This window comes from Python bivittatus, unplaced genomic scaffold (assembly GCF_059951505.1).
Source record: "Python bivittatus isolate LINGU-HERP-01145 unplaced genomic scaffold, Pbiv_v1 ctg000020_np1212, whole genome shotgun sequence".
NCBI classification, from domain to species: domain Eukaryota; kingdom Metazoa; phylum Chordata; class Lepidosauria; order Squamata; family Pythonidae; genus Python; species Python bivittatus.
In genome coordinates, this window is record NW_028277030.1 from 34,173,551 (window position 1) to 34,187,982 (window position 14,432).

The 14,432-nt window shown below is 35.7% G+C and overlaps 1 protein-coding gene across 1 annotated transcript in view; it reads right to left on the bottom strand.

Annotated features, from left to right (window-relative positions):
* The window catches only part of CSMD1 (CUB and Sushi multiple domains 1), a 1,157,732-nt gene that overhangs the window by 203,079 nt on the left and 940,221 nt on the right, over positions 1–14,432 (bottom strand). The window contains exons 24-25 of the mRNA XM_088136832.1: positions 10,120–10,311; positions 1,226–1,352 (exon numbers count right to left, since the gene is read on the bottom strand). Of these exons, the coding sequence (XP_087992958.1) occupies positions 1,226–1,352; positions 10,120–10,311 (319 nt within the window). The remainder of the gene's footprint in view (positions 1–1,225; positions 1,353–10,119; positions 10,312–14,432) is intronic.

A 14,432-nucleotide genomic window follows, 5' to 3' on the forward strand; every position in this document is an offset into this window, starting at 1 on the left:
CATGATGATGATATCCACAAACCTGCAGCAAATAAGGGTATAGATTAAATTAATAGGAAAAAAATGGCCACCAGATCCATACTGCATAGCATAACCCACTGTTAAAAAGTGATCATGGTTATTTTTTAAAAAATGACACGTACTGTAAAATTTCCAAAGGGCTATGCTTTTATTGAAAATAATCACAGTTGGTGACTGTACAGTAGTAACATTTTATAATTAAAGGATAGACATATTACATTAAATGTATTGTAATTAAATGTAATTAAATAAATAAATTTACACACTGAACATGCTAGTTAAACTCTAACAAATTATTAACTTTTTACTAATTTACCATTTGTAACTTGTATATCATATAATGTGCATTTCTCAGAAATGCATCCAAAATGCTATCTATGCTTTTCTGTCTCTCCTTCTCCTGAAATATGAGCACTTTCCTTGCTGTGGAAATGTAATTTCTAATGGTTGCAATTTATAGTGTAAGAAGCCTTAACAAGATTATGTTGGTTAGTTTAACTGCTTTGGTGCTCCTTTTTACTTCTGGTGATGCTATTAAAATCAGATTCAGTATTCACAAGCAAAAAAGATGCTATGGTATTCCCTCCTCTCATTTCCTCCTTTGCAGTTTAAGTTCAAAGTAAAAACAAAGGTCTAACTCTGGAAGAATATAGTTGCTTAAACTATATAGCTTAATCTTATGAATTTCTCTGTTGATGTAGTGATTTGAAGCACATTCCTAAACCAGTTTACTGAACGTGAATTCTGAAACTTATTATTTGTTAGATTTATATTCTGTCTTTTATATAGGAGTTCAAGGTGCCTATGTAGTGCTCCCTCATCTATTTCTCCCCCAAACAACAACCCTGTAAGGTGGGTTGATCTGAGAGAATATGACTAGCCCTCATCTCATCTCATCTCATCTCATCTCATCTCATCTCATCTCATCTCATCTCATCTCATCTCATCTCATCCAGCTCTATAACCAAAATACTACATTGGCTCTATCTAGAAGTCTTTACATCAATGATCTGCCTTTAGGTCCTTTGTCTATCATTAATATTCACCAATATCAACCCATGATTTAAGAAAATTATAATCAGATTTTTGATCTATCTATCTATCTATCTATCTATCTATCTATCTATCTATCTATCTATCTATCTATCTATCTATCTCTAATATTTAACTGTTAATGTTTTAATTTGTTGAAAAAAATGCATACCTAATTGTTCTCCCAGGGTCTGCTTCTATAATCCAAGTACAATGCAAATTGTTATCATATGGAGCCGGATAACCTGGAGAAAGGATACGACCAGAAGTAGCAGCATGAATTCGTCCACCACATTCAGCTGAAAATAAAGGAAATAATACTTGTTTTAGGGGGAAGATTCAGATTTTATCTTATAAAGCAGTAGATACTGTAACTAGATGATATGGTTGATTTAGCAAAGACTTTACATCTTCTCCCATAACCCTGTGATTGTGAAAAGAGAATGTGTGTGTACCATAAAGATAGTCTCAGTGTGCGCCTGACTCTTGGTGATTGTGACCCAAGAAGTGGTCTGCCCCTGCCTTCTTCGAGAATGTTTTTTCAACTTCACAGCCTAGCTAATAGTCCTGGAATTTCTGTGTGGTTCTGTCATCCAAGTATTAGACAGGCCTCATCTGGCTTGGCTTTCAAGTCCAGACAAGTTCTGCTAGGTGCTGTAACTGGTTGCAAAAGTTTAACTTGATAGGTTTCCTATTATTATGAAAATTAGATGATAGCTAGGATTTTCATAGAAGGGAGGAGCTTGCCTCTTTGTGCTATACTAATAATAAAAGCTCAAAGAGGCAAGGAAGCAACTTCAGCTAGTTGCACTTGGGGGAGGCTCAAAGAAGATGAGCCTGGAGGTGAGAGGTCTTAGATGGGGCTTTGGGGGCATCAATAGATACAAAAAACAGCCTAGAAATTTAATGGAGTATATATGTATTCAGTGCTTGCTTAAACTTTATATATATTAAATCTATTGCTTTTAGTTGAAACTGCCTTTAGTACCTCATTCCAAGAAAGCCCAAATTACTGGATTTCTCATTATTCAAGGAATTAGAATGAAAAGGCATTGTGAGGCAGTTTTAGTATGACTTGATCACTTGTAATAATTGTGAAATTTCTGCATTGTAGAAATGTTTGTCTGAGGCTCTTAACCCATTTTTCCCAATCTGTTTAAGATACAACCAATATTGTATCTGGTCTCAGGAATGAAATCTCTCAACACCATTTGCACAGCCAGTTGCTCAGCTGCAGCATCCTTCTTTCCTCTCTTTGTTCTGTGGATTAAAAGGAAGAGTAAGAATTCCATCAAAGCCCACAAGTTCCTGAATTTTCATCTTTTATCTTCAAAGTTCATGTGATATGGTTGTAGGTATTTGTGGTATCATCTGACCCACAATGGACTAACAGGAAGGGATAATTGTCAGTGGTCTTGGTAATTCCCAGAAAGTGTTCTGTCAGATCCCTGCGCTATGATTCTAGAAGGCAGCACCTTCCACAAACCAGTGGATCCACCTGACACACATTTCTTTTTCTTCCTTATAGCAGTGAGTCACCAAATACCATGACTTTTTTTGCAGTCTTCTTGCAGTGTACAGCTGCATCTCTTCTGCCCTTCAGGAATCCACAGTTCTGCATCCTGTTCTGTGGTGTCCTTTCTTTTTCACCAAAAGCTCAGAGCCTGGTTTTCTATGAAAGCCTGAGAATTGTTTTTGAGTTCCAGTAGTGGAGATGTCTATATCTTTTGCTTCTGGCAGTCATTTTCAACACCAGCATTGTTTCTTCATAATCTGGTCTTCCTTATTTCTCTATCAGGTCCTGCTGTACTGCTTCCTTTGTCTGATCTGAAAAATTTTCATCTCATCAACAGAAGTGTGATCATGTTGTTCTAATCCTCTAATCCTTTTTCAAGTTATGCAATAAATTTTAATTTGTTGTAAATATAGGTCAGATTATTTTCAGGCATGATCATAAAAGGTGCCATAAATATGTCTGCAGAGTTCTGTCTACCTAACACTTTTGCTTCTTGAAATACTACCAGTAGAAGGCTTTTGATTTCTTCTTATTGCCTTCTAAACTCTCAAGCTTGGCAGATCACCAACTTAAAAAGAAAAGTTGTGGTTTTAGGGACCTTAGGATTAGACCTGGTTAGTATTTAGACAGGAGACCTGGAAGGAATACCAGAACTATAGACTAGATGAGAAACAACAACCACAAAGAACCAAAACTTTCCAGAATAAGGCAATAGCAAAACAATTCTATATTGTTGCCAATAAAACTAATGAGCATGTCCATGGTATTATGCTTGTGGGAAGCCAGCAGGGAAGGTCACAAATGGTGTGAGCTAGTTGCCAAATGCCCAAATCGCGATTATGTGACTGCGGGGTTGCTGGGATGGCCGGAACTTTGAGGACCGGTCATAAGTACCATTCATTCATACAGTCACTGAACGAGTAGTCATTAACTTAGGACTACCTGTAATGAGATCCACTGAGGTTAGAAGGCATTCCTTTACTTATTGGGAAAGTACAGCAAACTTTCACAAATAGATATGGATGCAGTGATGTGACAGAAGATGGAGAAGTCCAATCAGACAGGATACTTTAGGTGCAGATCGTACAATAAATCATTAATTATAGCTGTCAAACAGGTTAAACTTAGAAAATAAAATATAGTAGGTATACTAGCAAGATTGGACGAAGACATATGATCAAAATATAAGATCAACGTAAAGAACAGATGCATTATATTTAACTTAAGCAAAAGAGACTCTTAGGCACTATGGGAAGAGACAAGAAAAGCAAGGGGGGAGGAGTATTCTTACAATTTCAAACATGAAAGATCAAAGTGGCTTTCAAAACAAACTATTATGATAGTCAAAGCAAAACATTAGATAAAAGCCTTGGACAACAAGAAAAGCACACAATAATTGAATACAGACTTCCACAGTAAAGCAGGAAAGGATTACAAAAGGTATCTCAATCAAGAATATCACAAAATACTATAGAGGAAAATAATAAGGAAAGTAAGAGTTGTTTTAAAGATAAAGAAAGGTTGGGATATTCAACATAACCACAGAAAAAATATAAGAAAGATAAATTAGGTTAAAAGAAGATGGAAAGACTACAGTGAAAACTTTTACAAAAGGTATCATAGGATGGTTATCCTGGAGAAAATCTTTTCTGTGATCACTAAGAGTTGACACCATCTTAACAGCACATAGTCAATCAATCAATCAACTATAAAATAACAGATACCTTTGTGGAAAGGAAATATATTCAGGAACTCATTCCACTAGGGACTGAGGTACAACAGGTACAACAGCTGTCAAGTTGGAAAGCACTAGCTACAGATGAAATACCCATGAAACTGTTTAAAGCTACACAAGAAGTGGCAGTCAAAGTGATAACAACTCTATGTCAACAAATATGAAGCAAGATTATGTAAGTATTAAAAAAAGATTGGTACATTATACTGAAGAAGAGAGATGCAAGAGAATGTGGAAATTACTGCACCATCTCACTAATTCCTCAGAAAAAGCAGCACTTTGCTTAAGCTCTTACAAAGAATAGAGCCATACATGGATCAAATGAACAGGCAGGTTCAGAAAAGGTAGAGTGTCATGAAATCAGATAGTTAACATAAAAAGAATAGCATAGCATAGCATAGCATAGCATGAGGTTTACCTTTGTTTTATTTACCAAAGCAAGGCATTTAGATCATGCCAGAATATGGAATATATTAATAGACATGCCAATATATTTAATAATTAATAATTTATATAACAATATATATTAGAATAAATGTAAGATTCAAAGAGATGATAGCTGAAATTAAAATAGCAGGCCAAGCCACAAACAACTTGAGTTGCAGTCAACACCACTTTGTAAGCCAAAAATAAGAAAGAACAACTCATTATGAAAGTAAAATGATTTCTTTAAAAAAATCTGGCTATTAAAAAATCAAGAAGGCAAGGGTAATACTAACCATCATGCTTAGGAAATTTATAGCTTATGGCAAACAAGTGAAGATCATATTATTTTGAGTTGAACAGTAAAAATGGACAGATTAATCCTAGAGAAGAAAACAATAATAATCTTCAACAACATTATTAACAGATTATTTTCATGACGACGAAGATTGGAATAGTTAAGGCAATTGTATTTTTCATGGTAATGTATGGGTGGGAAAGGTAGACACTGAAAAAGAATGAGAGAAGATAAGTGCCTTCAAATATGGATTTGGAGTTAGTTATTAAGAGTAGCACAGACTGTAAGAAGAACCAGTAAATCAATCCTGGATTAAATAAAGATTCACTGCTCTCTTGAGGCAATAATCAGCCAGCAGAAACTCACACACTTTAGACCTGTGATGAGAATGAATAATGAACTAGAAAAAATGACTATGCCTGGCAAGATTGAGGGAAGTAGAAGTAGGGGAAGGCAACTGATAAGTTAGATGGATGGGATCAAACAAATTACAGGACTGTCCTTGGAAGAACTACAAGTTGTTAACGGAGACAAGTCAAGATAGTGAGCTGTGGTTACCAGGATGAGTCTGACTTGACAGCACCTAATCAACTTAAACTTTCTCACTAAACTTCACTTGCAGACGTCTCTTTACTCTCCCTGTTTGATAGCCATGTTTATTTAGAAATAATTACATTTCAGAAGCTGGTGTATTAGAATGCTGCTTTAAAGATGTAGTTAGAGCTTAAAAAGCAATTAACATTTAACAACTAACTACAAAAGAAAGTATGGGGACCTCCTTGATCCAGAACTGATATTGAAAACCACATAACAACAGTGGCAAGGGAAGCCTTTCATCAGATTTGACTAATTAACCAGTTAGATCCCTATGTGGAGGAAAGAGATCCGGTTTAGTGATACATGCTTTGGTAACCTCATGATCAAAAAATTGTAATTGGCCCAAAATGCTGCAGTATGGTTGGCAAGTAGAACCTTATGATCACCATATTATTATATCTACAATGGTAGCCAATTGCTTTCTAAACCCAATTCAAGGTACTCAATTTGATATATAAAGTTCTATATGGCTTAGGCTCAAATTACTTATATACCTTCACTCTTATATCTGAAATGGGACACCTTCTCTAGATCCTGCCATGAATCTATTAAACATCAAATAATCTTCAACAACATTATGAAGGTCCAGAATTTATCTATTAAACATCAAATAGATTCTGGACAAGGCCCATATTGTAAAATAAATTGCTGTTATTGCTGATACTGGCCTTTTCCTTATCAGTTTAAGAGGGGGTTTAAAAATTACCTTTCTAATGTGATCTGGCTACAGATACTGACTATACTTCTGGTAAACTGCATTCTTTCTCCAATTCTCTGCCTGTTAGGTTTCTCAGCTCCTCTCAATGCCAGGCCAACTGCTTCCCAGCTATAGAGGCTTTATAGCTATAATGATATGTATATACTATACACATATATGTATGTATGTATGTATGTATGTGTGGGGATATATGAAGGGGTAAATCATAAAATCACAAATTAGTGAAGTTGCTCCCACTGTAACATCTAGAGCTGGGGGATATTCCTTAATAGCACAGCTTGGTTTTGTCTTTTTTTTTTTTTCCTGGACAGGTATGCACATTTTCAAACAGCATTATTCTGCAGCCACTATCATTTTCATTTTTTGAGAATACATATGATATCAAAGCCACCTTTTAAATAAAAATGAAGCTAGAGCTTTGCTTTTTGCTTTGCACTATGCCAGCTTTTCATTTCTTTAGTTTTTAAATTATAAGCATTAACTTAAAAAGAAGTGAAGTCCAATGGAGCAGAGAACCTGGAAGGCACCAACGGGGCTGATTGCTGGCACACTGGTGACTACAGACATTAAATTATAAATTCCTGCAATATAGCAGCAAAGATTAAAACTCCATTCATATTTCCCAGAAAAGATAACCTGCTTTATTTTTGAAAAATCTGATGGACTTCAAATTAACTAAAAAATTATAGTTGATTGCTTAATGGATATGAAATTAGTCTGGAATAGGAAACAGTGGTCTTCTGTGTAAGTAATACAACTATATACTCAGTCTACAAACAATGGTCAAAAAATAGTTTTGGTATTGGGTGTACCAAAACTATGTATGAGATTCTGCTACTACAGTGCTTGTGAAACTATTTTCATCTGAGTTTATGTCTCAAATCCAGTATATGAGCATTTTGCGTGAACATATTTATAGTTTTTTATAACTTAATTTCACTATTTTTGTTCTTGTACTACTTGTTCTTACTGTTACGAGAACACTACTTGTAGTTATTTTGCTAATATAGATGTACATAAAATGGTACTGTTAAAGAATAAAATTGCAAATTATATATTTCCTTGCAAAAGAAGAAACTTCATAATGAGTGAAGAGAATCTGGACAATCCAGAAGAATGCCTACAGTTCTCAAAAACACTATTTTCTTGCTGTGCTAATAAATAATGTAAAATAAAAATATTGGACATTGGAATTAACCTATCATGTAAGTAATCAAATAATCTTCTCCCTGGGATAATGTTAGAAGAATACATATTCAACATAACCTGCACCATTTGCAGAATCATAGAATAAAAAGATTGGAAGGGACCTTCCAGATCATGAAATCCAAACCCCTGCCAGTTCAGAAATCCATTACTACACAATTCAGCCTCTCTTCAAACAAAGGAGGAGTCTACTGCCTCACATGGCAGTCTGTTCCATTAGGAAACATTTCCTGATATTCAGCCAAAATCCACTTATCTGTAATTTAAACCCATTGCTTTTTTTTTCTAGTCTTCTGGAGCAACTCTAAACAATTCTACTCAATATTCTGCACCACTGTCTTCTGATACTTGAAGACAGCTATCATATCTCCCACAGTCTTCTCCAGGCTAAACATTTCCACTGCTTTCCACTGTTTCTAATAGGTTTTTCTTTTTTGTTGCTTTTAGCTTCCCTTGTGAAGCTAAGTTCCTTCTCTGCTTCAGCTTTTTTACTTTTTTTCCTGCAGATATTAGGTACTTACTGGTACAACTCTTTGATGATTATATCCAACTTCTGTTTTCTATACATGTCCCTTTTAACTCTTAGCTCAGTCAAAAACTCCTTTTGCATTCACATTGATTTTCTAAGCTGCCCCCTATTTTTTAATGGAAAGGTGTGTGATTGTGCTTCCAGTATCTCATCTTTGAGAAGTTCCTAACTCTCCTGTGCTCCCTTTGACTTCATGGATTTCTGGCCATAAGATCTGGCCTAGCGCTTCTCTAGGCTTATTGAAAATGGCTCTCCTAAAATCTGGTGTGCATGTAGATTATGCTCCAATTTCTCTTTCTGTAGTATCTTGAATCCCAATATGACACTCTTAATTCTTCCCAAAGTTTCCATTGCTTTTGTCTCTTCAATCAGCTTTTCTTTTTTGCTTAGAATCAGTTACAGGAGTTCTGATTTCCTTGTTTTTTCCTCAAATTTCTGGAAAATGAAACAGCAAAACCACTGAGGAATTTTGAGGACCTTGTAGTATTGGCCAAGTTGGTTTCCTGAGTGATGTTCTGGTAAAATCTCCCATTTTTACTATTGACTCTTCTCCCTTAAAATTCTGATCCAGAGGGGCTTGATGGTCTATAACAGACACCAAGGATAATATCACTGTTGTTTTCCTTTTTTTGTATTCTTATCCAAATGCTTTTTATACCCTTATGCTCAAGTTTCTGGTTTTCAATACTGATGTTCAGTTATTTCACAAATAATGCAACTCTTCCCCTTTATCTGACCTATTCCTTTTGAATAACTAATAGCTTTCAGTTCTTGCATTCCACTTGTAGGTTTTTCCAGCCAGGATTCTGTCATGCCTATTAAATTATATTTATCCTCCTGTTCTTTCTATTTCTTTCTCAAACTCTGTGTGTTTATAGAGATGTTGAAATCCTTAGGTCATGTAACTTGAGCTATTCCTTCCTGTATTCATGTGCTTAGTTTTTGATGCCTCCATTTCTGCATACCTTTCCCAATCTCAGTTCCAATACATAGAGGCCAGATCAAACATCAACAAGTTTGAAAACTCCCTTAAAAGTTAGTAAAGGAACAGAGGCTCGAATCAGTCTTTATTTGCTCACATAATTTTCGACCAGTTGCACACAGATTGATAGTCCCATATTGTACTAAGCAATGCTTTAACTATGGTTTATTAAATAAATTTGATTTCACTTAAGTCATATACCACAGTTTCTAAATATCAGTAGCTGGGTTCATGCAATATGCTAAGCCAATATCAAACAATTTGTTTGGATTACTTGTGTTACAAAGCACTGTCTTTGTCCCAGGCTACTTTGGGTTTCAAATAATTAAAAGAGGAAATACTAAAATAATTCCAATTAATGAATTTGGGACAGGACAAATTTGGATTTTGTGGAGTTCAGGATTACAGAGAATTTTCTACATTGACTATCTCTCCCCACCTTGTAAATGAGACCATTACCTTTGAGAGGAATTGTTGGTAAAGTGCTAAACCAAACTTAAGGGCTTATAAAAACCTATGTCAAAAGAAAGCCATGATTTAAAAAAGATGGGTTTTGTTACTTTTCTGATCATTTCCCATCCTGTAAGTATTATTGAAGCCATATATACCTATCAAGAAAATAGATGCTTTGTGTGATTGAAGGTGGTGTGTTGGATAGAAGCAGAAATTTCTTGCCAGTATCTGGGGATTCTTGCTTACACAAAACATAAGAAGTTTTGATGTGTGAAATTTCTTGTCAGTTGAATATATACATCTTTAGATTGTACTGAATTTTCCTAAAACAAAATTCAAGCTAAATATCATAACATTTAAGATACATTTCCCTAAAATGAAATTCAAGTTATTAAGGCAAAATATGAGAGAATTTCAAGAAATGACAAAGGAATTTCAATAAAACCAGCAGAAATTTTATGAAAGTTCACACATCTCTAATTTCAGTAAGAATACTGAAACAAACTGAAAGAAATTGAGATAAGTTACATGTTATTTCAAACATTATGAAAACTGTAATAATGATCAATAAACAAAAGTTGAATTTATATTGTGAATTTTTGGTATTACCTATGCAAGTAGGCAAGGGTTTGTCCCAAACTCTTCGATCTCCACTTAAACAGGTAATAATATTGCTACCATGCATCGTGTAGCCAGGATTACAACTGTATAAAACTGCTGTGTCTGTGTAATGCCCTTCATCACGGATCCTGTAGCCATAATTTGGTGTTCCAGGATCTTCACATTTCACTAAATCAAAGCCTGGGGGGAACAAAATAGAAATTCTGTTTACATACCATATTGAGTTTATACATTTGCTTACTTGAGTCTGGTACAAATAACTAAGCAAGTTCTCCAATCCATTTAGGTAATTATGAAGCTACTTTAAAAAAGAGGCATGTGACAAATAGCAACATGTTTTAGTTGTCAGGTTCGGTCAGCACGGGGCTTCAGGGAAGCTCGCAGCCAGACCACGCGGAATCCACCGACGGTAGCTAGCGGGGAAAAGAGGAACTGAAAGCGCCGCTAATTAACGGGCCACCTGCGCCCAGCCAAACCGGAAAACCGCAGCGGAAGCTTTTAACTATAAACTGATAACGGCGCGAGCCAGCAATGAACGGGGCCGCAGGCAGCGAAACAAGATCGCAACGCAGCACAGAACCCGCGGGCTTGCACGTAACGGGGAGGAACCAACCCAGCCGGAGGGGGACTGGCAATCAAGGACAATAGACCCTGACCGATCCTGCCATCATGAACAATCAAGGGGGATTATTGGGGGCCCATAATCCGCAGCTGCAACGTGATCGCGGGGCGGGAAAAAAGCGCGGGAAGGGGGGAATATAACAAGTGATGCAATTGTACCAAGCCAGTCCTGGCTTTGCTTGTGACTACTACGTTACGCATGAGTAAACCTTCTTTGTGAACCACACGTGTCACGAGAGTTTCTCTGTCGAACGGGGCAAACCTTACATTAGTCAGGAATGGAACTAAATTCTAACTTCCATTATGATGCAAGCTCTTTATTTTATGCTTGCTCTATTTCTAACAATGGCAAAACTAAGTAACAAAAAATCTTAAAATGAAAATATTGACTTAGAGTTTGTGTTTCTCTTCAACTTGATGCTTAAAATTTGCTTTCAAACTATTATCAATGTTTCAGTGAAAAAAACGTCAAAACTCATGCTTGGTTATAAGATTCTGATACCTACCCTAATTAGATGAAACAAAATGAAGAATTAGGTGTAACATTCTATAGTCCAGTGATCTGTAGTTTTCCTGGCTTCCCACAATTGAATTAAATTCTAAGAAAAGACATAATGAGGGAACTCATCTAATGAGGTTTTTTTAGATAAGGAATCATGGATAGCCAGGCAGACTACAGAGTGATAGAGAGATGTACAACAAAAAATAAATAAAACATATATAAACATTACTACCTTCTATCATTTTTCATCATACATGTATGAATGCTACTTTTAAAGCTGGCACATGCATATCAAATCTGTCTATATATATATTGTGTGTGTGTGTGTGTACACATACACATATATGAGAGTACTGGTGATAGGACCAGTATCTGGTAAAAAGGAAGAAAAATTGAAGTTTTGTTATCCTCTCAGCATGTGAGGAGACAAGACTGGTGATGAGTCATCCAATCCTATCAAAGAAACCTTTTCCTTTCATATAAATGTAATCCCCTATTTTGATTTCGTTATTCTATGGTTGTGAGGCCCTTCCAATGTTATTTTTGTTCAATGGTATTTTCTTTTAATCCATGGGTGACAGCAAGGGGCAACGATCTCACCTCCTATCAAGGTGTTTAGCATGATAAATGCTCTCTGAAATAAACCTGTGGTAGAAAGAATTGCAACAAGAGAAGTCTCCCTTCAGATGCATGTGTGTATGTATGTATGTGTGTGTCTGTGTGTGTGTGTAGGTGTGCATGTATTATGAAAAAGCAACATCTTTGGATAATGTGAAAGGGATGTGAAAGGGAGTTTGTCTCAAAGAACTGTTGAGATGCTGTTTTGTATAGTGCTGCAATGAAAGCAGATAATTACCCAAACTCAAGGTTTGGTTGCGGGGGGGGGGGGGGAATTATATCAGCAGTAGTTCCACACTGGCACAAAATTGTTTTCTGTGATTTCAGATTATTCCCCTCTTCTACCTGAAGCCATATGGCCTAGCACCAAATGCCCTCAAAATTCCAAATGAGCTTTCATGGAGTACAATGGGCTGTAGGTGGGAGAATCGAAAAAGAAAAATTAGCTATTTGAGCTGCCTTTTTCTCATGCAACTTCTAGATGCAATTCTGCAATTTTATGGTCCCTCTGGGAGGGCTCAAAGCTGATAGAATTATTCAGGTACCACATGCCAAACCTGGAGACAGATCTTATTTTAGAGGGAGAAATCTGCCATAAGAAACTGGTACTGGTTTTCCCTCTGCTATCTTTTTTCTGTTATGAGGAAATGAGAAAAGGGATAGACCAGGGACCATGGCAAAAAGAGCAATTAATTTGCTAGAACCACAATGATCTATTAAAGTAACCATATCTATTAAAAAAAAAAAACCCTCTTAAAACAGTGGTATACTTTTTCAGGTTTGTGCAGAAGCTTTAAGAAAAGATAAGCTGTTTTAATGAATAGGAAGCACTTTCTTGTGAAATGTTAGAAGCATTTCTTTCTTATTTTTGAAGCCTGATATGCATGTTTTTGTTATGTTTACTGACTTTGTCCAATGAAGGCTTTTGCCAAACCAAAAAGCCTATGAAGCACCATTTTTAAATTTTAATATATTACCTCACAGATTCTACTGTAACGATGAAGCGTCATCCATAGCTCAATAATTTTTCAACAGTGTAATTAATTACATTTTCCTTATATTATACATTTCATCTATTAGGATTTGTTGCAAGGTGAAATATTTAATAACTGATTTTGCTGCGTTTCCATTTATGGGTAAATTTACTCATCCATGAGTTTGCATATATTCAGATAGTTCTAAATTTTCATTTAATAACAATATTATCTTTTCTGCACCACATCAGAAGTTTCTAAAACCCAGTGGTGGTAGAAAAGAAAAAAAAAAGATTCACAGAAGTTTCAGTGCAACACAGCAGAGTTGCTCTTTTAAAATAGTTAAAAGCACTGCAGTATGCAAGGATCATTCTATGTTCTTATTTGGACTGTAGCCGAATAGAACTTTTGAAACTAAATGAGTATTTCTGAATATGTGATCTGTGATTTAAATTACTATAATCCAAAGTTGCCTGTGAATCTCAGCAACAGATGTCAATCACACAGAACACAAGATGAATCTGATTACTGATGTAGATACTTTGATAGGAACATAATTCAAATCCATAGAAATCTACTGATAAATTAAAAGGAAGGTCAGATAGGAATATTACTAGCATGATCACACCTAGTTTACTGTGATAAATGCTGAACATATTCCAATATATAGGCAGTGATATACTGCAGGCCAGAAGTATTATATTTAACAGCATGTCAAATTTGTTAAGAGAAAAATATGATCACTTAAAACAGCTATGTTTAAAAGATTTAATGTAAATCGATTGCTCAGAGGGCTAAAACTGCACTCATAGACTTGCATGCCTTTGCAATTTCACTCTGCCATAGAAAAAGAATAATAAAAATGATGCATTTACTTTTCAGAAAAGAGATGACTCTTAACAAGATAGTATGACAGTAACCTTATTCAGAAGTATATGTGCAGAGGAATGTATTTTAATTTCCCAAATGTTGAGCATCTTAACTAATACTATTGCAAACATGGTTAGCTAAATCTTCTGCATTCTGTCTTCCCACTTTGGAACTTCCAGGAAAATGTAGGAGTGGCAAGTGGGGGGGGCATCCTTGTGCAGGATGGGGGAGGGGGGAACATGAGACAAATGATAACATATGCTTGACATCATCACACAAATGCTGCAATGCATGTATTTCTGTCGGATGTTGGGTCACAAGTACAAATAGCATCATTTGATCTGCATATGTGTCATAATTTAGGGATCATCTGCAGTTTGGTGCAGATGCTGCTGAAATTGAAGTTAATATGCATAATTTAAAGATAACTCACAATGCTATGAATGTGCTATCAGTTCTCTTTATATTCAGATCTCATCCTAGCATTCCAAAAAATTGAATGCTGATTTGTAGCCTTGGCTGTTTTCCACTTATGCCCTAGTCATTAGTATTAGTATCTTCTTCTCTGGTTAGGAAATATAGCATCTTGCAGGAATGTTTGTGGTAAGAACAAATTGTGCCATTTAAATCTTCAGCACCTGCTTTAGGAACACCTTGTTTCTTAGAATTCTTACAGGAGAAAAAGGTGAACATGGAAAGGAGGAGGAGGAGAAGCT